The sequence below is a fragment of the Aquarana catesbeiana genome, linkage group LG07 (assembly GCF_042186555.1).
Source record: "Aquarana catesbeiana isolate 2022-GZ linkage group LG07, ASM4218655v1, whole genome shotgun sequence".
Taxonomy (NCBI): domain Eukaryota; kingdom Metazoa; phylum Chordata; class Amphibia; order Anura; family Ranidae; genus Aquarana; species Aquarana catesbeiana.
The window spans coordinates 72,124,422-72,150,722 of NC_133330.1; the positions used below are offsets into that span (position 1 = coordinate 72,124,422).

The 26,301-nt window shown below is 44.7% G+C and overlaps 1 protein-coding gene across 1 annotated transcript in view; it reads left to right on the forward strand.

The window, feature by feature from the left end:
- WNK2 (WNK lysine deficient protein kinase 2) overlaps positions 1-26,301 on the forward strand; it is a 356,194-nt gene that overhangs the window by 160,710 nt on the left and 169,183 nt on the right. The window contains 2 exon segments of the mRNA XM_073592324.1: positions 21,943-22,115; positions 24,731-24,951. Coding sequence (XP_073448425.1) covers positions 21,943-22,115; positions 24,731-24,951 — 394 coding nt within the window.

Sequence of the window (26,301 nt, forward strand, 5' to 3'; positions counted from 1 at the left end):
TAGATGTGCAATGAAAAAAACCTGTTTCAATGCGGCAGAGGCGGCCGTGGTGGCATATGGCAATACTGATAAAGAGGATTGGTGTCGTGGTGATTTAAGTAATAATCAAATTAATTTAAACTGCCTAAAAGATGCGTTTTGTAGCTGAACTGTGTATGAAAACGTACATATGTCTGGCCAGCCTTAGACCAACCTTTTTATTCTTATGTTACAGGTGATCATCATGTACATACCCCCACCCTCCGGTCTCTGGCAGGGTTCTTATGTTTTCATTTGGTACCATTAATTTAGGGTTATGTTTTGTTTTTTTTGTTGTTGTCAAAGAATGGATCCATAGTGGTCACCACCTCAGCGTGTCTGCCTTTGTTTCCAAAAAGCAGGTAACATTCAGGTCTTCTCTTAGGATGTGACCAGGACACTGCATTTCTGGCAAGATCAACAAATCTGCTCTGTGCTTAGCCTGAAAAAGTCAAAAAAGATTGCAGCCAACACATCTAAGGACTTGTACACTGCAAACTTTTTACTTTATGTTCTTCGATATCCTTGAACTCCAGGTTGATGCAAAAGATACAATAAATGCAGCTCTGTATCATATATATATATATATATATATATATATATATATATATATATATATATATATATATATATATATATATATATATATATATATTATTATAATATAATTTTTTTTTCTAATTCTGCAACCAGTGTAAGCACCTAGCTCTGACTTGATTTCAAAATTTTGCGATATCTTTTACATCCACGCTTAGACTGGGATCGGAGACAAAGGGCAGGACTGGGAACCAATCAAGTGCTGTATGCAAATATATTGAGAAACATGCTATTACGGGATAGAGAGCAGAGGGATGATCTAGTAAGTCTGTATATTTGTTCTTTCACTGTATACTGAGCAGGTGTGAAGTGAAAAGAGGATGCCACTGTATATTTAACTGTAAGTAGCATGCTCAACCTGCCACTGTTTTCAAGCAAGGCTGTATAACTCTTGGGACTGCATGGAATGTTTGCCTGGAGTTTAGCTTTAATATGTTACTAATAGTGTTTTTGCTTAACCAATCTGGAGTTTTATAGTGTAGTTTTTTTTTTTTTTTTTCCTCTAAATAAACCACAGAGTCTGTCTCCATCCTAATTAACCTTTCTTTTCATAATATAGTTTTTCATACCCAAAAACAAAGTAACAGTGAAGTGTTAAGTAGCACCCTTATCTTAAACAGGGCTACAAGTACATTTCGCTTTGCTGGGTTGCAGTTATCCTGGCTGATTTTTAGTCTTTGTGAACATTTGAGTTTTCTCCTAAGCCTGATTTAGCTGTGCTTCCGCCCTTTGTCAATAGGTGGCACTGTCGCCTTTAGCATTAGTATGATGAGCTACAGTGAATCTAGGTTATGGAATGCATACTTATCTCAGCCAATCAGTAGGAGTTCCTTTGGCCACTGAGGATGCTGGGAGAGGGTACTTTGGAGGAAGTTGGGTGATCTGGGTCTTTCCACTGTGTGAGGAACAGATGCTGCTGGGTAGGCCTGAGACTTAACTATGTGCTCAAGGTTCTGCAAGGGAGAGCCTGCTCACTACCTGGAGGCATGAAGGCATACCTTCCAACTTTTTGAAATGGTAATGAGGGACTCCTATTGGCAAAAGACACACCTCTGCCACACCACCTTAAAGGAGAATTATACAAAAAAATTAGTTACACCCACAAGTGCTTTTTTTTCCAACTACTATTTCTTTACACTGACTTGTAAAATTTAGAAATTAGATGAAAGGTTTAGCCCCGGGAAACTTTTTGAAAGATAAAAAGTGCATTTTATATTCAACTATTTAGATCAGACCAAAATGAGGGACACATGAGGAGGAAAGAGGGACTTTGTTCCAAATCAGGAATAGACCCTCGAAATTTGGGACAGTTGGGAGCTATGATGAAGGAAAGGATGGACCCCCGAGATGAAGTACCAGACATTACTCTTGCATGGACTGGGAAACCGTTGAGAGCCTGGGAAAGCATTAGGATGGAATCATCCATAGAATTCCTGCACCTTGTGAGTTCTTTTTCAGTTGCTATAGGAGACCGATTTTGCTACTAAGTACAGATAGCTGGTTACAGCTTAAAGTGGATGTAAACCCAATTCATTAAATTTGGGCTGGGCACATATATCTGCAGTGAGGAGAATGAAGAAGTGAAAAATCTAACAGACGTGCACTTAACAGTACATAAAGGTGAAGACAGAAGATATACCGTATCTCACAAAAGTGAGGTAAACCCCTCACATTTTTGTAAATATTTTATTATATCTTTTCATGTGACAACACTGAAGAAATTATACTTTGCTACAATGTGAAGTAGTGAGTGTACAGCTTGTATAACAGTGTAAATTTTCTGTCCCCCCAAAACTCAACACACAGCCATTCATGTCTAAACCACTGTCAACAAAAGTGAGTACTCCCCTAAGTGAAAATGTCCAAATTGGGCCCAATTAGCCATTTTCCCTCCCCGGTGTCATGTGACTAGTGTTGCAAGGTCTCAGGTGTGAATGGGGAGCAGGTGTGTTAAATTGAGCTCTCACTCTTACTGGTCACTGGAAGTTTAACATGGCACCTCATGGCAAAGAACTCTCTGAGGATCTGAAAAAAAGAATTGTTGCGCTACATAAAGATGGCTTAGGCTATAAGAAGATTGCCAAGACTCTGAAACCGAGCTGCAGCACGGTGGCCAAGACCATACAGTGGTTTACCAGGACAGTTTCCACTCAGAACAGGCCCCGCCATGGTCGACCAAAGAAGTTGAGTGCATTTGCTCAGCGTCCTATCCAGAGGTTCTCTTTGGAAAATAGACGTATGAGTGCTGCCAGCATTGCTGCAGAGGTTGAAGGGGTGGGGGGGTCAGCCTGTCAGTGCTCAGACCATACGCCGCACACTGCATCAAACTGGTCTGCATGGCTGTCGTCCCAGAAAGAAGCCTCTTCTAAAGATGATGCACAAAGCCAGCAGTGTGCTGAAGACAAGAAGACTAAGGACATGGATTACTGGAACCATGTCCTGTGGTCTGATGAGACCAAGATAAACTTATTTGGTTCAGATGGTGTCAAGTGTGTGTGGTGGCAACCAGGTGAGTAGTACAAAGAGAAGTTTGTCTTGCCTACAGTAAAGCATGGTTGAGGGAATGTCATGGTCTGGGGCTGCATGAGGGCTGCCGACACTGGGAAGCTACAGTTCATTGAGGGAACCATAAATGCCAGGATGTACTGTGACATACTAAAGCAGAGCATGACCCCCTCCCTTCAGAGACTGGGACACAGGGCAGCATTCCAACAAACACACCTCCAAGACGACCACTGCCTTGCTAAAGAAGCTGAGGGTAAAGATGATGGACCGGCCAAGTATGTCTCCAGACCTAAACCCTATTGAGCATCTGTGGGTCATCCTCAAACGGAAGGTGGAGTAGCGCAAGGTCTCTAACATCCACCAGCTCTGTGATGTTATCATGGAGGAGTGGAGGAGAACTCCAGTGGACTGACTGGGAGTACAGAGAGATCTCTGTTCCTGATCACTAGGAACAGACAATCTCACTGTACTGCCATGACAGAACGGGGATCTGCTTTGTTTACATTGGCAGATCCCCGCTCTGCCTCTGAGTAGCGATCGCGGGTGGCCGGCAGACATTGTGGCCGCTGGACCTGCGCATCGGCTCCCCTGCTGTGCAGCGGGCGCGTGTGGCCATAGTGTCTCATGCACGAAACGACTTAGGGGTACGTCGTTTCGCGCAGTGGGGCTGCCCTGTCGCAGTATATATGCGGTGGGCGATCCTTAAGTGGTTAAAGGCTCTCTTTGTACTGCTGTCTATATCTTCTACATTTTTGTCTAAGTCAGCTAGTCTGCTGCTTTATTTGACTAAGGGTGTCCTGTGCCCTACTGCTCTCCCCCACATTTTTTTTTACCTGTTGTGAGAAATAAAACTGACTGGCGCCCATCTTTAAACCTTGTACACCACCCACAATGCCTAGTAACCTACACCCTGAGGGGAAATATCAGCCCTTCCTGTATCTGGGGGTTGCCACCATGCCGCTGGCATTCAGGGGGGCACTGCAGTTATAAAAGTATTAAAAACCAATTGTAATCACAATACTATCCCTTATCAACATGCTTAAGGGTCTCTTCATATTTTACGTGCTGGTGTATCTTTTGATGTTCAAATTTTGTATGTATGCACTTTACATGATTTCTATCTCTGCAAGTTGTTGCATTGTGTGCCTACCTATTACTTGTCTCCTGTAACGGTGCCATTCATCATTTCCCTATTGTCCTTTATGGAAGAGAGAATGTGTATGTAAAACTATCACTTGTTTCACCCCTGCAACAATCTCATTCTCACCTATCCTTGTTATACGTCCAGCTTTTCAGTTGCATTTCTATACCACCGATCGTTCTGTGCTCAATGAAAAACGCTAGCTATAAATATCATTGGCATTGTATAACCAACTAGCCTTGAATTGGATCTAAAAATGACTTGTCTGTTTTCTAGGTCAGGGCTTTAATGTGCTCAAGGCAAACTTTTACAGTCGTAACTGCTTTATTATATTGTGTTTGTAGGCCTTGTTGGAGGAAACAAATGCTTTATTTTGCTTTACTTTAAAGATTATGTAAATCTAACATTTCATAGTCTTGATATGCGTCTGATGTACGATGTACTTTGTACTTGTATGAAAAAGTACCCTGTTCTCTCTGCATTGCTTCATTTGTGTAAAATCCCTGGTCTTCCCGCCAGTCCTCCTGCTTTCCTATCAAAAACAGACCAGGCTAGGCATGAGAGCACAGCTTGGTCAGTTTTTGGCTGTGCTTGGAACTCTGCCTGCTCTCCTCCAATCTTCAGATTTAGTGTAGGACAGGGCCAGATGGGGACCATAGTAATTGCAAGGGAACAGGGTCCAGGAGGAGGTGGCTAGGTGAGCATTAGAGAAAAAAAGTTTAGCAACCTAGTCTTTAGTAGCAGGGTTAAAGGCCAAGTTTGCTTTTTAAAAAAAAATAAACAAATGCACATATTTGCAGGAAAAAAAAGTGAATTTATTTTTTTTCCAGAGCCTGCACAGCATTGCACCCGTGATTAGCAGATCATAGGTGCAATGCCAGGATCCTGCAGAATCTCAGTATAGCCATCTGCCTGTACCCCCCATAGGGGCAGTTACTGGAGAACAGGAAGATCAATAAACTACTAGAACACTCACCAGCGCCCTCACAGTTCATTCAGAACTACAAGCCATCTGCCGTTGTGTCAGATGGTACCTGTAGTTCATGCATTCACAGAACTCCATTAATGAAAGACGCGGCCATGTAGGTGGAAGATCAGAGGGGCACGGATTGGTGCTCTTTGGTAACATGTTAAACCATAAATACAGGTGCAATATGTAGCATGTTATCAAAGGTGAACTTATCCTTTAAATAAGGGAAGTATTGAGTGTACCTGTGGACATGCAGTGTTAACTGGGGTAGACAGCAGTACAGTGGAGATTTCATCACTAATTGTATCAATCTTATTTTTTAAGTGATTGGCAATCTCCTGGGCAGTGTGTGAGTTAGTGGGTGGTGGCAGTGGAGGACGAAGTAGATAGTTAAAGATAGAAAAGAGCTGATGGGGACTAAATGAGAAGTTGAAGTCGAAGACTTTGTCTTACACCACAGATGCCAAAGAGCGCAGCTGTTTTTTGAGACTTCTCATGTCCTCTGCTTGCCAAGGTTGTAGCAGCCATTCTGTGTCATCAGTGAACTGTTGTAGACAGAAGAATCTAGGTTGGGGCAGGACAGAGGTGAGATTTTGTCAGAGGTGGTCAGTAACAAAATAGAGACAAGGAGGGTTAAAGTGGCAAAGAGTTTCTACGGGTAACTGTTGAACGGTTGGAGGGAGAGGAGGTGGAAGAAAGGGAGACAGTTTAATTAACCACTTCAATACTGGGCACTTGTATACCTTCCTGCCCAGACCAATTTTCAGCTTTCAGCGCTGTTGCACTTTGACAATTGCACGGTCATGCTACACTGTACCCAAACTGAATTTTTATCATTTTGTTCCCACAAATAGAGCTTTCTTTTGGTGGTATTTGATCACCTCTGGGATTTTTATTTTCTGCTAAACAAATTTAAAAAAAAAAAACTAAAATTTTGGAAAAAAAAAAAGAATTTTTTTTTTCTGTTATAAAACTTTGTAAATAAGTTAGTTTTCTCCTTCACTGATGGGGCTGCACTGACGGGCACTGATAAGGCGGCACTGATGGGCACTAATATGCAACACAGATGGGCACTGATAGGTGGCACAGATGGGCACTGATAGGTGGTACTGATGGATGCCAATCAGTGCCAAACAATAATGCCTGCCAGTGATGACCATTGTGGGCACTGATTGGATCCCTGTTGGTCTAGGGTGGCATACCTGGTGGTGATTAGTGGTGGCATCCCTGGTGGTCCTGGTAGTGTCCCTGGTGGTCCAGTGTGGGCATCCTCTGGGGGGCTGCGCTGATAATCAGCACAGACCCCCCCCCCCATCAGAGTAGCAGCCGACCAGCTCTCCTCTACTTGCGTCTGACAGACGAGAGTGAGGAAAAGCCGATCAATGGCTCTTCCTGTTTACATTGTGATCAGCCGTGATTGGACACGGCTGATCATGTGGTAAAGAGTCTCCGTCAGAGACTCTTTACCTAAATCGGAGTTGCGGTGTGTCAGACTGACACACCGCAACAACGATCGCCACGATGCGCGCCCCTGGGGGTGTGCAGCGGCTTGATATCCTGGAGACGTCATATGATGCTCGGTCAGGATATCCCAACCACTTTGCCGACGTCATATTGCTATATGGCGGGTGGCAAGTGGTTAATAAGGTAGTGATCACAGAGAGGATCATTGGGAGAGGTTGCACAGAATGCATAGGTGGGAGAACACAAAGGTCAAGGGTGTTGCCATCAGAGTGAGTGGAAGACTTCCCGTTTAAGGCTGCATTCACACTTCAGCAATTGTAATCGCGGGAAGATTTGCTACGATTCTGCCCGCGATTTGAAAGCGCCGATGTGTGAATGACAAATCGCGGGACTCATTTGAGATGTCATTCATTTGAATGACACCTAAAATTGCGGTGTGGGTCTGCTGCGATTGACGCACGTTAAATCACGCTGTAATAACAGCAACCCACATCGCAGGAAGCATGTCACCCAGAAGTAACGCCTGAACTTTTTTTAGAGCAACATGTTTCCTGCGATGCGAGTTGCTGCGATTGCAGCACAGCAGACCAGCACCGCTATTTTAGGTGTCATTGAAATGCATGGCATCTCAAATGAGAGTCACACAATTTGTCATTCACACATTGGCACTTTCAAATTGCTGCAAATCTGCCCGTGATTCAAGGCGCTGAAGTGTGATGCAGCCTTAGATTGGAGTAGGGAAGGATTAAAACCCTGTTTAGATTTTTTATTTTTCTTGCTGCTTGTGATGGCTGTTGAGATTTCCTTTTTACTTCCTGCCCAGGAAACACCACAGGATATTAGGAATCTCTCCAAACTGATTGGTTTTCCTATTGTGGGAACAAGTGTCCCATTGAAGACTTCCTCGCCTTTTGCTCCAGTGACTATTCTAAAACTTTGGATTACCCCTCACTTCCAGTCTCTAGGACAAATTTAGTATTGATTCCCCCACCTAAGGACACAGACCACAGTAAAAACTCGACAAAGGGTCTGCCTTTACCTTATTCTATTTAAAATTAAAAAAGAAAAAAAAAATGTGCCAAATGTATGTTGACCTTTTAGCCCCTGACTCAAGCTGTTGTGTCAGACAGAGAAAATATTCAAGTGGTTGTAAACCCTCACATATACCCAGTGAAGTGACTGGCCTTTGGTGATACACAGAGATGAAACCAATCTTCCTACGCAAGTTGTACCTGTTTATCTGCATCTCTTTCTTCTCTGCGTCCGTTTAAAGTGCTGAATTATAAAGCTGGTCTGAGAGGTCAGAAAAGAGGCAGGAAGCTGAAGCTACTCTCCGCAGAGCTCAGTGAGGAGAGCTTCGAAAGCTGATTGGAGGGAAAGGACATACCCCCCTTCGCACAGCACACAGGAACAGAGCCAAGGCTGTCGATCAGCTGGAGATCCCTCCTCACCCTTTTTCTCGGTGTCAGTAAAACTTCAGAAGTGATCTCTGATAGCAGAGGAACAAAGCAACAGACAAAAGTGACACTTAGTGCTCTTAACTGAGACAAGTACACACTACAGAGGGATATGCTTTGTTCCAATTTTATGTCTGAGGTTTACAAGCACTTTAAATAAGGTGGTAAATATACAATTTTCATACATATGGCTGCACAATCATACTTGACTGAATATGTAGATAACATTTGTGACTGATACTCTTTAAACGACATAATGACTGGTATACTATAGCAGGTACATTTTCTTTTATTAGGCCAGTGATAATAGCCTACTTGGATACCCAATGTGTTTCATGGGCAGTAATAGTTTTCAGTTCTGGGAATTTGATTCATTACAAACCCTACCATGTATAGGATATTTGGAACTCTTAAATTTAGTCTCTCATTCTGCTTCCAGTAACTCATCAATGCTAACACAATTTGGTTACAGTGATCACTGCTAGCTCCCGGGTCCCATGTCAAGTGGCTGCCTTGCTGCTTAGTGAAAAATAGAGGTGACTTGTGTGGCACAGTTGGCATTTAGAGAACACCATCACCTCATCCAATTAGAGAACACCTTGCATTCCTGGAGAAAATAGCAAGGCCTTCTGTGAATGGTGTCCATACTGTGCAAGCAAACTCCAGTGTTACTATGCAGCAGGGCAGTCCAACACAGGACCTGGAAGATGGCCGCAATCCTAGTAGCATTGCCTACTACAATGATTTCCAGCTTTCATAGGGATCAGCCAAGTATCATACATACATACATACATACCTACCTAAACTGCAGCTTTAATGAGAGAAGACTGTCTGTTCCAAGACTTTCTGCTGTGACAGACTGACTCATCGTTGCACAGTCCATTATGAGGCCTTCACCTGAGATGCATCTAAAATGTAAGAAATATTTTTATTAAATATACCGTATTTATCGGCGTATAACACGCACTGGCGTATAACACGCACCCCAATTTAGGAGGGAATTTTAAGGAAAAAAAACTTTTAGGAGGGAAGTTGAAGGGAAAAAACTTACATTTAAATGCCCATCATTGCAGCCTTCTCAGTGCAGCCTTGCCCCAGTGCAGCCTTGTCAGTGCAGCCTTCCCCAGTGCAGCCTTGTCAGTGCAGCCTTCCCCAGTGCAGCCTTGTCAGTGCAGCCTTCCCCAGTGCAGCCTTGTCAGTGCAGCCTTGTCAGTGCAGCCTTGTCAGTGCAGCCTTGTCAGTGCAGCCTTGTCAGTGCAGCCTTCCCCAGTGCAGCCTTCCCCAGTGCAGCCTTCCCCAGTGCAGCCTTGTCAGTGCAGCCTTCCCCAGTGTAGCCTTGTCAGTGCAGCCTTCCCCAGTGCAGCCTTGTCAGTGCAGCCTTCCCCAGTGCAGCCTTCCCCAGTTCAGCCTTCGATCCCCTGTCTTCAAAATCGCCGACCGCGATTTGAAAATGGCGCCGCAATACACAGAGCCGGTCCTCTGCTCTTTCCGGCGGCTCTCGTTCACTTCCGGCTCCACTCGTAGTCCCGAGCGGAGCTATCCGAACCTAGCCGAGTAGGTTCGGATAGCTCCGCTCGGGACTACGAGTGGAGCCGAAAGTGAACGAGAGGCGCTGGAAAGAGCCGAGGACCGGCTCTGTGTATTTCGGCGCCGGCGGCGCCATTTTCAAATCGCGGTCGGCGATTTTGAAGTTGTGCAGCTCGGGATCGCATGGTATCGGCGTATAACACGCACCTGCGACTTTCCCCTGATTTTAAGGGGAAAAAAGTGCGTGTTATACGCCGATAAATACGGTAATTAAAAAAATATAAAAAAATAATATAGATAGATATGAGATGTGAGAGAGGCCTATCCAGACGAGCAAAGAGTGCGTCCCATCTAGGGGAACGCATTCCACATAATTATCTGAATTCTACCGGGACAGAATTCAGATAATTATGTGGAATGCGTTCCCCTAGATGGGACGCACTCTTTGCTCGTCTGGATAGGCCTCTCTCACCGGTCTAGCAGCCAGTACGCAGCACGAATCTAAAGTCTCTGCCACAGACTTATTTGGGGGGGTAAATCTGCACGATCCTCTGCCACAGGATGTATCAGATCTTCTGCAGTGAACAGTCAGTCACAGTGCCTGAACCTTTAACCCGAACCGGCGACACTATGCTGTATAATTACTTCTTTTGGATACGTCCTGCAACCGAGTCACCAGGCCCCTCTATAGACCAGCACGCTGCGTGATCTCTCCAAGACGGGTCCTCCCCTGGGATCTCCTCGGCTGTCCAGCTTCGTCACACAGGACCGACAGCTCAGGACCATTCCTCGGCCGCGGTGGTAGGCCCCAGACAAGCCTCTGGACCCACCACTGCGCCGTAGCATCATGGGCCTCCCAATCGGAGGACCACGAGGTAGCTCCTTAACGCATACCTGTCGGCCAGGAGGGCCAGCAGGTGGCTGCAAAACGACCTTAGAACATGGCGTCTGTCCCATAAATACCCCCTTCCCAGAATGCAACTCGGAGGACCACCTCCACCGAGCTTGTCTCCGAGACAGAGGAGCATCTATACACTTCGACACGTTGCCCTTCCAACACTGACTAATGGTAACAGCGACACCCACCGGTCAGCACGGATGCACATACAACGTCAGCCAAGCTGGAACAGAGGCAAACTTTTAACCTTCCTAACACACAATTTACTAAATTTACCTAATCTGCAGTAGATCGTAAATCTACAAGCGCTACATACTCCGCCACTATAATAGACGTTGTCCCCAACGTCTGTCCTGAACGCAGTAACAGTAACTCTCAAGCCTGAGAGTAGCATTTGAGTTTCTCATAACTTTAGGCAAAGAGAGAGAAAAAGGACAGTTTTTAAAGACATTGTGAGACTTCTATCTATAAAATATTATGTTCACAGCCGCGGACAAAACCACAATATAATTTTTTTTTTTTTTTTTTTTTTTTTTTTTTACAACCTCACTAACTAGCTGAAAAGCCTCCCAGCTATACATATGATCCGATGATCCCTGAAAAAAGAAACATATTTAAACACACCTATATACACACTACATAACACCAGGAGCAAAGCCTCATTTAAAATGACTCTCTTCCTATGATTTATATAGAATAAGAATATGTACTTTTGGAGTCCATCCCTGCACAAGAACTTTTCTTATAAAAGAAATCCGGCTAGCAAACAGAAGTCCTTGGATTTAAACACAGAACAGGATCTGTAGATCTTGACCACGCAGATCTCTTTGCCCTGTCGCTATCTAACTAACTTCAAAGTAATAGTGTCCATAATTACCAGTAAATCTGAGGATCTGGTAGAGTCACATATTTTCCTTCTTTATTTACAGTGGTAATAAAATATACAGCATTGTCCTTTCCCGGTCTGCAGATCACCACTTTATCAGCATAGATATGCCGACCATAGTTCCAATGAACAAAGCATCCGTTAAAACGTTCATCCATCCGGACAGAACATCCAGTCTTTCTAAAGGGCTTAGGCACAGACAAGTAGTCCCAAATAGCTTCATTGTACCAAAGTTCCTGATTAGCTTCAATCTCCCGCATGACATCCTGGGGCACATAGTGGAATTCTAATCCATACTCTGCGGCCACACGCTTGTCTAACATCCTTTGCAAGCGAGCAAGTTTTGGCAAAGATCTGTCTTTTCCCATACCAGGCGGTACACAGGAGTCTAATGACTTTTTCACCATAGACCCAGCCGGTGTCTGTAGCGAATCAATAACTTTTGACAAAGTCCCCACAACAGCACTGTGCGTCTCCACACAGGGCGACGTCTTCCCAGAACTCATGGCAGTCCATTCGGGAAGGGTCATTGTGGAGGCAACATCCTCGCCTTGTGACCACAATAGCTCTTGCAACATGGTTTCGAACAAGTCATCATCCTCGGAAAGATCCGGCATGGATTCTTTTTCGGAGTCTCTCAATTCTTCTGCTGGCAAATACTTATTTACAGTCCCCAACAATGGCTTACCCGTTCCAGACGTAGATTCTGGTAGCTCCGGCTCAGGTAACCTCTGGGGTAGGCCTCGACCACGGCCGCGAGAAGCCTTCACATAGCCCACCTTCTTCTGAGTAGGCGCCACAGGAACTGGTGTAGTGGACTCAGGAATCAAAGTAATGTCTCCTGATGAGACGGCAGCAGCAGTGTCTCTTTCTGAAACATTGTCGGTAGCAACAGGCGAAGTGGCGGCCCGTCGCTCTCTCTCTGTAGCGATAGCAGCTTCCACTGTAGCGATACCTGTCACCCAATCCATCCGGTAGGCACGGGGTGGCATAGTAGGTGGCTCCACTACAAACAAATACTCTCCACACTGCGGACATCGGCCAAATGGACGAAGATGTACGGTCAATTCTCCACATCGATGGCAGGTCATGCCCAATTCCTCAACATCTCCCAGAGGTATACAGGACAAACTTCCCCTGCGGTTTCATTCGAACTCCAGTATCCGTGAGCAGATTTCCAGATTGCACAGTATTCATCACGGTGCTTGCAGGGAACACTCTGGGTCCCACAACCGATTGCAATTCCGGAAAAGACATGGCCACACTCTGATCTTTTCAGCACGATCCCGAGGCTTCTCTTCTCCTCTGGCGCCAAGCACACTACACGCGTCCCACGCGGTAGCAAGTAGGGTAACTCCTCCCACTTGTTCTTTCAGTAACGGAGCTCCCGAGCCTCTTCTGGCGCCCAGCGTCTACGCACCCAAAAACAAAGTCCTGCAGTTTAACTTTTCCTCTTCCTGAAAATATTTTTTTTTCAAAGTCCAGCTCTCTCTGTAAACTACCGGTAAAACACTTCACTGGGTTGCAATAATTGTCGGTCAACAAATCCCGGACAACGCCCCCACATGTAGCACTAACTCACGGTGGAGCTGCTAGTTTAAGCGGGTCTGTTACCTTCACTTTGCTTCCCTCTGTTTCACCGGCACCGGGTCTAGGGGTTCCGTTGAGTTTACTGCTGGACGACACACGCACCAACACTGGAGTACGTTTTCAATGCTTTATTGAACAGTCAAACTTTAGGAAGTAGCAGGAAAGAGATGAAAAGGAAACCTTCAGGAGAAACTCAAATATCTTCTTACAAGATCTTAGCGACAAATGTCCCAGTAGAATTCAGATAATTATGTGGAATGCGTTCCCCTCATGAGACGCACTCTTTGCTCGTCTGGATAGGCCTCTCTTGCCGGTCTAGCAGCCAGTACGCAGCACGAATCTAAAGTCTCTGCCACAGACTTATTTGGGGGGGTAAATCTGCACGATCCTCTGCCACAGGATGTATCAGATCTTCTGCAGTGAACAGTCACAGTGCCTGAACCCCTTAAGCCGAACCGGCGACACTATGCTGTATAATTACTTCACCAGTCACCAGGCCCCTCTATAGACCAGCACGCTGCGTGGTCTCTCCAAGGCGGGTCCTCCCCTGGGATCTCCTCAGCTGTCCAGCTTCGTCACACAGGACCGACAGCTCAGGACCATTCCTTGGCTGCGGTGGTAGGCCCCAGACAAGCCTCTGGACCCACCCCTGCGCCGTAGCATCGTGGGCCTCCCGATCGGAGGACCACGAGGTAGCTCCTTAACGCATACCTGTTGGCCAGGAGGGCCAGCAGATGGCTGCAAAACGACCTTAGAACATGGCGTCTGTCCCATAAATACCCCCTTCCCAGAATGCAACTCGGAGGACCACCTCCACCGAGCTTGTCTCCGAGACAGAGGAGCAACTTCTCTGCCAGGCTACCCTAATTTCTCTCTTCTGAAATTCTCATAATCTTCAATTCAACACTTCAACTTCCCTGGTAATAACATTCCTGCTACTTCTAAAACTTCTCAGTCTAACCCCCTGTTTTGACCTGAAGCAATGGATACATGCTTCCACTCACTCTGATGGCAACACCATTGACCTTTGTGTTCTCAACCTATGCATTCTGTGCAATCTCTCCCAATGATCCTCTCTGTGACCACTACCTTATTAATTATACTGTCTCCCTTTCTTCCACCTCCTCTCCCTCCAACCGTTTAATAGTTACCCGTAGAAACCCTTTGCAACTTTAACCCTCCTTGTCTCTATTTTGTTACTGACCACCTCTGACAAAATCTCACCTCTGTCCTGCCCCAACCTAGATTCTTCTGTCTACAACAGTTCACTGAAGACACAGAATGGCTGCTACAACCTTGGCAAGCAGAGGACATGAGAAGTCTCAAAAAAACAGCTGCGCTCTTTGGCGTCTGTGGTGTAAGACAAAGTCTTCGACTTCAACTTCTCATTTAGTCCCCATTAGCTCTTTTCTATCTTTAAATATCTACTTCGTCCTCCACTGCCACCACCCACTAACTCACACACTGCCCAGGAGATTGCCAATCACTTAAAAAATAAGATTGATACAATTTGTGATGAAATCTCTACTGTACTGCTGTCTACCCCAGTTAACACTGCATGTCCACAGGTACACTCAATACTTCTCTTATTTAAAGAAAAAATTCACCTTTGATAACATGCTACATATTGCACCTGTATTTATGGTGTAACATGTTACCAAAGAGCACCTATCTGCACCCCTCTGACCTTCCGCCCACATGGCCGCGTCTTTCATTAAAGCGTTTGTAAAGGTGTTTTTTTTTTTTTTTTAAAATAACAAACATGTTATACTTACCTTCACTGTGCAGCTCGTTCTGCACAGAGTGGCCCCGAACCTCGTCTTCTGGGGTCCCTCGGCGGCTGTTTCAGCTCCTCCCTGCAAGCATTCACCACCTTAATGCGAGCTCCCTCGCACGGTGGTGAGTGCTTGCGGGCGCGCTCCCGTGATACAGCCGGCGGCTATAGCCGCTCGCTGTATCACTCGGCCCCGCCCCCCGGCGCGCCGCGTCATCGGATGTGATTGACAGCAGCGCGAGCCAATGGCTGCGCTGCTTTCAATCCATCCACTGCAGCCAATCAGCGGCCAGGGTGAGCGGAGGAACAGATGTCGGGAACGCGAAGCTGACTTTCGAGGCGTCAGGTAAGTAAAACGGGGGGGCTGGGGGCGGCGGTTCTGTCAGAAGTTTTTTCACCTTAATGCATAGAATGCATTAAGGTGAAAAAATTTTTACCTTTACAACCCCTTTAATGGAGTTCTGTGAATGCATGAACTACAGCTACCATCTGACACTGTGGAAAATGGCTTGTAGTTGTGAATGAACTGCAAGGGCACTGGTGAGTGTTCTAGTAGTTCATTGATCTTCTTGTTCTCCAGTAACGCCCGTATAGGGGGTACAGGCAGATGGCTATACCGAGGTTCTGCAGGATCCTGGCATTGCACCTACGATCTGCTAATCATGGGTGCACTGCTGTGCAGGCTCTGGAAAAAAAATAATTCACTTTTTTTTTTTTCTTGCAAATATGTGCATTTGTTTTATTTATTTATTTTTTTTTAAAGCAAACTTGTTGTTTAACCCTGCTACTAAAGACTAGGTTGTTAAACTATTTTTTTTCTGATGCTCACCTAGCCACCTGCCCCTGGACCCTGTTCCCTTGCAATTACTATTGTCCCTATCTGGCCCTGTCCTACACTCTCAAACTCGCATCTTCAATCTGCCTCTCTTCTGGCATTTACCCCAACTCTATAAAACATGCACTGGTCACCCCCATACTTAAAAAAAAAAAAAAAAAAAAAAAAAAAAAAAAAAAAAACCCTTGCTGGATCCCACCAATCTCATCCTACTACCCATCTCCTTGCTCCCCTTTACCTACAAGCTCCTTTGAATGCCTGGTCTACAACAACCTGAGATGCCATATCTTGATTTTGCCCTCAACACTCCACAAACTGCTCTTCTAAAACTCACAAACTATTTAGTAATGGCTAAAATCACTGGATACTACTTTATACATTTGATACAGTTTACCACCCCTGCTCAAATAAAACACCACTCCGTTGGTCTTTGTGACTGTACTGTTGGTTCTCATCTTACCTATCCCACTGCACTTTGTGTCACTTACAATTGTATCGCTTCCTCTCCCCTTCTTTTTTCCGACCGGGTTCCCAAAGGTTCTGTTCTTGGACACCTCCTTTTCTTTATCTGCACCTCCTTCCTGGGTCAGCTGATAGCCTCCCATGGCTTTCAGTGTAATTTCTATGCTGATGATGCTCAAATCTATCTTTCTACCCCTCAGCTCACTCCATCAGTCTCCTCAACCATTACTAATCCACAGGCAGACATATCAGTCTGGATGTCACACTACTTCCTCAAAGTTTAATGTCTCCAAATCCAAGCTCATAATATTTCTTCTCCCATGTGCCCTTTTCCTCCCCTTCCCCCTTCACTGCCAAGATCAATGGCACATCTATAAGCCTGTCCGCTAATGGTCCAGTGTGATCCTGGACTCTGAATTCTCCTTTCAGCCCCACATGCAATCATTGTCCAAATCTTGCCGCCTCAGCCTCCACAACCTCTCCAAAATAGGCCCCTACCAATGATACCAAAAAGCTTCTAATTCAATCCCTGGTTCTTTTGCCTCAATTACTGCAACTCCCTCCTTCATTGGATTGCCTTTTACATAGGCTATCCCCCCTTCCACATTACCAACCGTTCAGTGCCTGCTACCCCTCTCTTCATTTGGCTTCTGCTCCCCCACCAAATACAATGCAAAGTACTAACAACAACTTACAACATACAAACCATTCACACTGGGCTGTGTTTTGGCCTAGGCCAACAAGGCCTAGGCCTAGGGCGGCACTTTGCGGGGGGGGGCGGCAAAATAGGCCGCCCCCCCGCATGAGAGAAAGCCCCCCCAACCCTTCTGACTGATTCCCGGCTCCCGCTGCCGCCTCCCGCACACTTGCAGCCCACGGCGGCCGGCTTTCTGTAGCGGCGCCGCTGTGTATGGGCGTGCTTGGCAGAGGGTGGGGGCGTGTATCTCACGCCCCCTACTCTCTGACAAGCACGCCCATACACCGCGGCGCCGCTACAGAAAGCCGGCCGCTGTGGGTTGCAAGTGTGCGGGAGGCGGCAGCAGGGGCCGGGAATCAGTCAGACGGATGGGGGGGCTTTCTCTCATGCGGGGGGGGGCGGCGTGTGTCACTCGCACCCCCCATAAGCAACAGGTGACAGGAGGAGCCTTAAGCTCCGCCTACCCTCCCCTGCACTGCTTTCCTGCAGTGTATCGTCTCCTCGGCCCTGGGGCTGTGACGTCAGGAGGAGAGAGAGGAGCACGAGAGAAACCCCCAGGACAGCAGGTACAGTGATTTAATAAAGTATATCAGTATTATGGGCACTGGCAGCATTTGATGGGCACTGGCAGAATTTGATGGGCACAGTGGCTGCATTTGATGGGCACAGTGGCAGCGTTTGATGGGCACAGTGGCTGCGTTTGATGGCACAGTGGCTGCGTTTGATGGCACAGTGGCTGCGTTTGATGGCACAGTGGCTGCGTTTGATAGCACAGTGGCTGCGTTTGATAGCACAGTGGCTGCGTTTGATGGGCACAGTGGCTGCAATTGATGGGCACAGTGGCTGCGTTTGATGGGCACAGTGGCTGCGTTTGATGGGCACAGTGGCTGCGTTTGATGGGCACAGTGGCTGCGTTTGATGGGCACAGTGGCTGCGTTTGATGGGCACAGTGACTGCGTTTGATGGGGCACAGTGAGACACCCCCCCCCCCCCCCCCCCGTGATAGCATTAAAACTCAGCAGCTAAAAATACTGTAGCTGCTGACTTTTAATATTAGGACACTTACCTGTCCAGGGATTCAGCGATGTCGACACCTCAGCCGATTTTCGGATTGGCTCTCGGGTTTTGCCACTATCATTCATGGTAAGGGAAACCGACCGGTTCCCTACTGCACATGTGCAAAGCGCGTTGCACTTTCTGAATGGCCCAGCGGAGGAAGGAGGAGGGGGGGCAAACTTCAGAGGGGACAGCGCAGTCTCCCGGAAGTGGGGAAGGGTACCTGTCAGAAACAGATACCCGTTCCCCCCTGAAAGGTGCCAAATGAGCCTAAAGAGGGGTGTTGTTTACAGATGATAGGGTGGGTCTTAAACAGGAAGGGGTGTGGCCTCGGCAGGATGGGGTGGGTCGTATTTAAATTAGGGGGGTGCATGCGTTTAGTCAGGCCTAGGGCAGCACAAAACCTAAATACACCACTGCATTCACAACTCTGCCTCAGCTACATCTAGTCTCAAAATACCAACCAACCAAATCATTCCCTTTATCAGGTCATAATTCACAGTTATCACCTTTTGTAGAACTTGACCATTCCTTTTATATTGTAAATTCTAATGAGCAGGGCTCTCCAATTCCTCCTGTATTGAATTGTATTGAAAGTGTACTGTCTGCCTTCATATTGTAAAGTGCTGCACAAAATGTTGGCGCTGTATAAATCCTGTATAATAACCACCAATTATGATAATCATGTGGGGTTTGGTTACAAACAAACTTGCTTCATCTATCAAATGGCCTAATCCCATTTAGAGAACCTCTTGATAACCATGGCAATGCATTAAAATACGTGATTGCTAACACACATAAAACATGCCATAAAGGTATGAATCCAGCTTCACTGTTAACAAGCGATACCACGACATCACTTCCAACTTTCCTGTCTGTTGTGCTTATCCCTTGGCTTCAGTTCTTTGAACTTTGCTTTTCGCTCATGTGTTCCCGGTCATTAAAACAGTAGTAGACCGCCAGGAAAAAAAAGGGCCCCCCATCAGGTTTAAAGTGGTTGTAAACCCACTTTTTGGACTTCTACCGATAGGTAAGCCTAAAATAAGGCTTACCTATAGGTAGTGAAAATATCTCCTAAACGTGCGCTGTATTTTTCTCAGTATGGGTTTTCTGTTGGGTCAGGCTATGGGGGTAACAGAATTGGACTGGCCCATCATAAGGGCCAAATGACTCTCTAGTAGATCTCATGATTTTGGAATTCTTAAGAACTTCATGGCCACTCTCTACCATTTAACGTTTTCCACCCACCCAGTTACTCGGTTTCTTCATTCTCAAACAAACCAACTTGTCCTAATATTATAGGTGATATCTGCAAAAGTAACTATTTGGGTCCACAGTTCCCTCTCTGACTGGCTCAGAGCCGTTTTTGCATGTTGAAAGTGATTGGTAACAAACTGCCTGGTGTCTGCTTTATATGAAAATGGGATTCCACACATTTAAGAGCATCGTTCATAGTAAAACTTTGTTCTAGTTTATTAGTATTATAATACAGGATTTGGATATAAGGGCAGACTGTACAGTTACAATACAATTCAATACAGGAGGAATTTAAGGGCCCTGCTCATTAAAGCTTACAATCTAAAGGGTATATAAGGGTAGTAGGGGAATGGTGAAACGAGAGGCCATTAATTGGACACTTTCGAGAGGAAAAAGGAGAAGCATTTACCTCATTGGTGACTGTGAACAGTAGAGTTATGCCTTCTTTTATATTAAAAAGCACAATTATATGCTTCTTTTCTCATCAACTGCCCATTCCTTAAAGCCAGCTATAGTCATCACGCGTCCTACGATCCACCTAGAGATCCTACACTTAGCCAAGTTAAACATACAAGTTTATGTAATACTCTACAGACAGTGTCTTGTAACAAGCAAGTGGTCACTGATAGTATTTTGGCCAGCAGTCATGTGGAAAGGGGGACTAGTTTCTAGTAGTATCTGCAATCCACTATCCTGTAGATGAGGGGTTTCGAAACGATGGCCCTCCAGCTCAGGAACTACAATTCCCCTCATGCCTAGTCATGTCTGTGAATGTCAGAGTTTTACAATGCCTCATGAGATGTGTAGTTCCACAACAGCTGGAGGACCATAATTTGGAGATCTCCGCTGTAGATTTAAAAAATACTTTTGTTTTTATCTGACCCCATTTTATTATGGTTTCTAAGATTAAAGTTACTAGTTAAATGATCAAAATCAAATCACTCCTACCTGTAGTAAGCCACATCCATTTGTGCATCAGCACACTGCTCTGGGGTGGGCCTTCACCAAATTCTCAATCAATTCTCAAGGTGCTCATTGGATATTTTGGTTCTAATTTTGCCCTTTTGTGTGCTTCATCCTTGAAAACCGTTGCTCACAAATAGGTGCTCCCTAAAACTGATGACCTAAATAAGGTCGTGATTGTAAAGAGTGGGAGATTCTTCTTTAGGAAGATGAATCTTAGAAAAGTCCACTACAGAGACACTGACCTTTTTCTTTGGTCCCATTTGTTCGCGAAGTGTAAATGCATTTTTACTAAAAAGTTTTTAAAAATAAAAGTTTTTACGATTTTGTGTCAGGCCCCCATTCATAGCTGTCTTGGACACAGGCTGCAGGTTGGACACCCATGATTTACATTATAAACTAAAAAATATTCCTAATGAGTGCCTTTTCAGCATCACCTCTCTCCCTTAATTAGGCTTACAAGAGAGCTACAGGAGGAACTAGAGCTCTTGTTGGGGAAAGCTAATGGTGTTGCATTTTCCCCATTTGGGGCTTCTCCACTGACTTTTAAGAACAACTAAAGCAGAAAGGAATATTGAGAGTTAAATTTAATTTCTGAATGGCTATTGATATGTGATACTGGGTGGTATTAGGATATGAATGTACTTATTTATGCTCATGTTTTTTATAAAACCAATAAAAATGTTGAAACCTGAAATATCTGCATATTGTTGCCTAGTCATTTTTTTTTTTTGTTCTTTTTTTTTCAAACCAATATAATTTTATAGCTGCCATTTTCAGGGGTTCTTCTGAGGTTACTGGGGTTTACTGAGCAGTGAGAACTGGTGAATTAATCTGTTGCTTACATTGACCAATAATGTAAGGGAACACTTCTACACTAACGACGAATATTAGGAGACAGCACAATTTTTACTGCCTGTACTACTTTTCTATTTTCAATAGTCTTTTAATTTCAAGACTATCATTAAAAATGTTGTTGAACAGGCGGGTATAATAAATTTATCTGCTCAGTATGTCAGATATGCTAGGCATGATCTGTTTATTCTTATATATAAAATGTTCTACAATTTTAGTAATCACGTGTACTGCGAAGCAGGGGTCCTGAGACCTGTAAAATATATCAAGGTTTTCTCAGGGAAAAAATTGAGAGGCTGGTTTATAAAATACTTTAAAATATTTCTCACCTAAAGGTGTTTTTTTTTTTTCCTGAGAATGCATGCGAGCATAATAGAAGTTAATAAGGACCATAGTAGGGCTCTTTTAAAATAGGAGAAAAACCTAAACTTGCTCTTACTGGATTTTCAACTCCGCATTGTACTGCATTGTTCCAATGTGCATGGAGAGTACTTGTGGCGTTCAACCTAATAAACTGCTAAGCTGTAACATAGGCACTAGAAATCCCACGCCCATATTTAAGCAACTCTTGATTTTAACTTCTGAGCTCTAATGCTTCCAAAGCCTACATCAAGTTTATGGACCAATAGTGACACTCTGGATTTGAGGGACATTCTACGCTCCATAGTAATACTATATTGCTGTTAAGCATCTCTTGTTTCCCCTATGATTTAATGACTTTGTGTCATTTCTGTTGCCAGTGGAGTACTAGTATATGAGCCCATTGACTGACAGATGTGGAAATTATATAAATTATGAAAAATGGTAACTTAAGAGTGCAAAATACATCTCTTTCAATAGTGATTACTTTAGGCAGTCTTCTTAAACGTTCTATATTTTGCCTACACAACCCCTCATGGATTTTATATGTATCATTGTTTTGACAGGGTGTTTCTGAAATATAGGGTACTCAGTACATTGCAATGACTCATCTTCTCTTACATTCTGCAGGACCGTAAATTAACAAAAGTTGAGAGACAGAGATTTAAAGAGGAGGCAGAAATGTTAAAAGGTTTGCAACATCCAAACATTGTGAGGTTTTACGACTTCTGGGAATCCTGCCTGAAGGGGAAGAAATGCATTGTCTTGGTGACCGAGCTCATGACATCAGGGACACTGAAAACGTAAGTCCAGATAATGCAGACTGAGTTGTTTAAAGAGCCTGTAATCTTAAAGCAGGGTTCCAGTCCCCCAAACACTTCTTTTAAAAAAAATGCCTCTGTATTTGTCTAAACATATACATTAACATTTAGAATGTCATATATGTGGTCATTTTTAGTGTGTGTTAAAATTTGATTCCTAATCGGATCCCGGAAGCAGGCAGGTTCCATGTTAGCTGTGGGCCTCTGAGGCCCTTTTATTTTCATTTCCGGGATTTCGGTGCAGCTGGCTACCCAGCATGCACCTCCTGATCTTTCACCTGCATAGCAATGCCAGACTTGTCCTGAGCAGATTCGCTCTACTTCATTCCGGCAGATGCAGTTCTTTGAAAATGGCGCCTAACTCCTCCCTTTTGCGGCATTTCTGGTCTGAAAATAATGCAAGATTTCATCACTAGGCGATTCGCAAGGACTCCTGGGATTCATGACGCCGCTACTCCAGGGGCCCTTGCGAATCGCCTATGCGGCCGCAGACCGAAATGCTGCCAAAAAAAAGAAGAAAAAAGTACTTACAAAAAAAAGAAAAAAAAAATTGCCATTGGTAAAAGCATTCGCACTGCTTTTAACATACATTGCAACAATAAAAAATGGGTGAAACTCCGCTTAAAAATGCATTTTATATGAATGTCAAAGATGAAAAAGTGTGGTCTTTTACAGTTGCAAAACATGTTTGCAAATATAATGCACAATTACATTTGATTGCAAATGTTCAACATCGGAACTCCAGGAATGATATTTTTCCCATACCTGTGTTGGTCCAGCCTGGCTCGGTGTGAGTGTCCATATCTGATTCAGAGGGGCATTTGCTGAAAATCACAGTATTACTGTAGTCCACACTACATTCAGTGATGGTCGTGATCTTCCGGGTGCTGCTCTAACGGCTTCCTGTCTGCACACTGAACATGGGGTTGTTCACTCAGCACTGCCATCATTTAGAGAACATCTTTATTTTTTATTTTAAAAGAATACAAGGTGTGCTCTGATTGGAAGAGGTGCAGATCATGACATCTGCATTGCCTCATCCAATCGCAGAAAGCCTTGTGTTTACTGAAAAAAAAAATACAAGGCATGGCACCAGAACTGATAGTGATCAACCCTTCAGTTTGTAAAGGGGAAGCCAGAGAATGACAACAATCAAACCTGGAGCAATCCAAGTATGGAAAAAAAGATTCCTGGGGATGCACTTTAAAACACAGGAGCAAAGAAAGTATTAATTGTAATCTATACCACAGGACGATGTTGCTAAATACTGATATATTGTGTGTGCAAACTTTTTTGCACATCAAAACTTCTAAATGACTTTTGTATCCAGCTAACTCGGACATGCAATTGGGGCTGGATAGGCTAATGGCAACCACACTTTGAAAAACTATAGGAACATACAAATCGGCCAAACAGTGGTGGCTTCTGGCAGCCTGTCCTCAATTTGTACAGGTTTCTGGCCGTGACTGTTTGCAGTTTGATTTGTACAGTGTCCATGTCCACTCGTGAGAATTGATTTTTGTAAACAATTACTGTGCCCACTGTCCTAAAATGAGGACTAAAGACATGTGACTACTTTCTGGTTTAACGTGGAACTTTAGTCAGAAAAATAAGTCCTGATAGATCATTTCAGGCTGGCCTATTTTTGTAGGTATAGCTTTGTAAATCGTTAAAAATAAGGCCCCTTTCACACGATCGGACCGTTGAGGTCCGTTCTGTCAGTTTTGACGGCGGACCTGAATGGGCCTTCCATGTTAGTCTATGGAGCGTCCGACCCGGTCCGATCCGCTAAAAGCAGATGGATGGCTGTACGTCCAGGTCCGTCGCTGGCGGATTGGATCGGGTGAGATCTGCTGAAAACGGACATGCTGTCCATTTTCATCCGATCCCTCCATAGGCAGCAGCGGCGCCTGACAAGCCCCTCCCCACTCAGTGAGCAGAGAGGGACCTGTCATCCGCCGACTCAGCGGAGATCAACGGACAGATCTCCCGCTGAGCTGGCGGACCGAGGCGGGCTCCGTAGAAACGGAGTCCGCCTCGTGTGAAAGGGGCCTAAGTGCCTATACTGTTTAAAATCCAGTAATACCCTGTCTAACCCTGCTCTACACATGCTCAGTTCTCCATTTTCAGCATTGTGCTGAAAATCAGAGTCACTAGAGGCCGATCTGCTGACAGCCTAAAGATTTACTGCTGTTCATGTGCTCTCTGTTTGAGCAAAATGAGCAAATGAGCAAAACTTCTCCAGCAAGAAGAAACAGGAGCACTGCTGGAGGAAATTTACAGCACATACTGATTTTGGTAGCATAATTATTCAGGTGGAATGTATGTTATCGGTATGGGTTTGCAATGGGTAGTTGTTATGAGTAAAGTTTCACTTTAAGAGAGATTTACTGTGCTATATTTTTTTGGAAAGGTTCAGGTCATTCATTGGTATGTCTATAGATTCCATAGATTTCATAGTAACACAGCTTTCCTCTTTTTAACATGTTTATTTTCTCTCTTTGGGGGGGGGGGTGATTGTTCTATATTCAGTTTTTCTAGTATGACTTGTACTTTTTCCTATTTTGATTTCTTTGTCAATGCGGTTTTCATTCCAGATACTTGAAAAGATTTAAGGTCATGAAGCCAAAGGTTTTGCGCAGCTGGTGTCGGCAAATTCTTAAAGGCCTGCACTTTCTTCATACACGAACTCCTCCAATAATCCATCGGGACTTGAAATGTGATAACATTTTTATTACAGGGCCAACTGGCTCTGTGAAGATTGGAGATCTGGGCCTGGCTACTTTGAAACGAGCCTCTTTTGCTAAAAGTGTTATAGGTAACAAATGTTTTGATTAGGTAAACTGTATTGGTTACATGCAACTGTGAGTTGAATTACATGTAGGAGATAGGTGGGAAGTAAGTGAAGAGCCATACCCTCACTAGTAACCCTTGCCCCCTCCTTTCACACAGTCACCAAAAAAGTAAATGCTTTTTTTTTAAAAATGATTTAATTTTTATTTGCAAGGGCCCCTCACTTCTGGGTTTATCGCATAGAGAGTGACGTACCTGCGCAGCCTCCAGTGACACGCGTATCATGCATCCCAGGAAGCTTCTTGGCAGTTTACCAGAAATGCACATGCACCATGGTGCCTCATTAGAGGGCTGACTGTCTTTCTGGGTCTTGCAACTGGCCCCCTGATGACATATCAGGCTAGATTGTAACAGAAAATGAAACCTTTCTTAGAAAGTAACTGCATATTGTGCGCTTTATAACAGCTTTTGCGTTGGTGCAGTTTGGTCCAGTAGCAGCGCCTCCTCCAATAAACAATATGCAGTTACAACAAGCCTGCACACCTGCTGGAAGTAGTTTTTCAAGCTTCAGCATAGTTTCTTTTGTGACTCGTAATTAGAAAAGACATTCCCAGTTTAAAGTGGTTGTGAGGCACTGGTATGACAAATGCTACGATATTGGGAGCTTGTGTCGCATGATGTGTGAAAATCAATGTTTCCCTATGAGAGCCATCTTAACTGGTTCGATACAAGTCGGTCCGACTTTGAAAATGCTCCCTGCACTACTTTGGTTCGACTTTGATTCAGCCCATTGAATATCACTGAAGTCGGCTCAAAGTCAGATCGCTGTCTTAACTGATCCGACTTTGGCATGCGACTTGTGCTCTGATGATCTTGAAGGGCAACTCCACGCCAAATAAAAAAAAAACTGGCCGTTGGTTGTCGGTGTCTGCGGGCGGGGGGCTTATGGGAATCTGGAAGCCCCCTTTAACAAGGGAGCTCTCAGACCCCGGCCCCCCCACACTATGTGAATGAGTATGGGGTACATTGTACCCCTACCCATTCACCTAAAAAAAAAACTTCAAAATTGAAATGCAGTACACAGGTTTTTAAAGTAATTTATTAAGACAGCTCCGGCATCTCTTACAAATTTTTCTCCCCTCTCTGACTCTTCTGCCTCCTCCGCTGATGTCTTCTGCCTCTGCCGGTTCTTCTTCCCTCTCCGGGTCTTCTCTGAGGTTTTCTAGCCCTCTTTGGTTCTTCTCCCTCTGTCCGCTGTCTTCTGCCTCTGCTGGGTCTTGTCCGATGTCTTCTCGTTCTTTTTCCGGGTCTTCTACGCTGTCTTCTCCCTTTGTTCTGCTTCCGATGTTGACTCGATGCAATCTCCCGCTCTAAT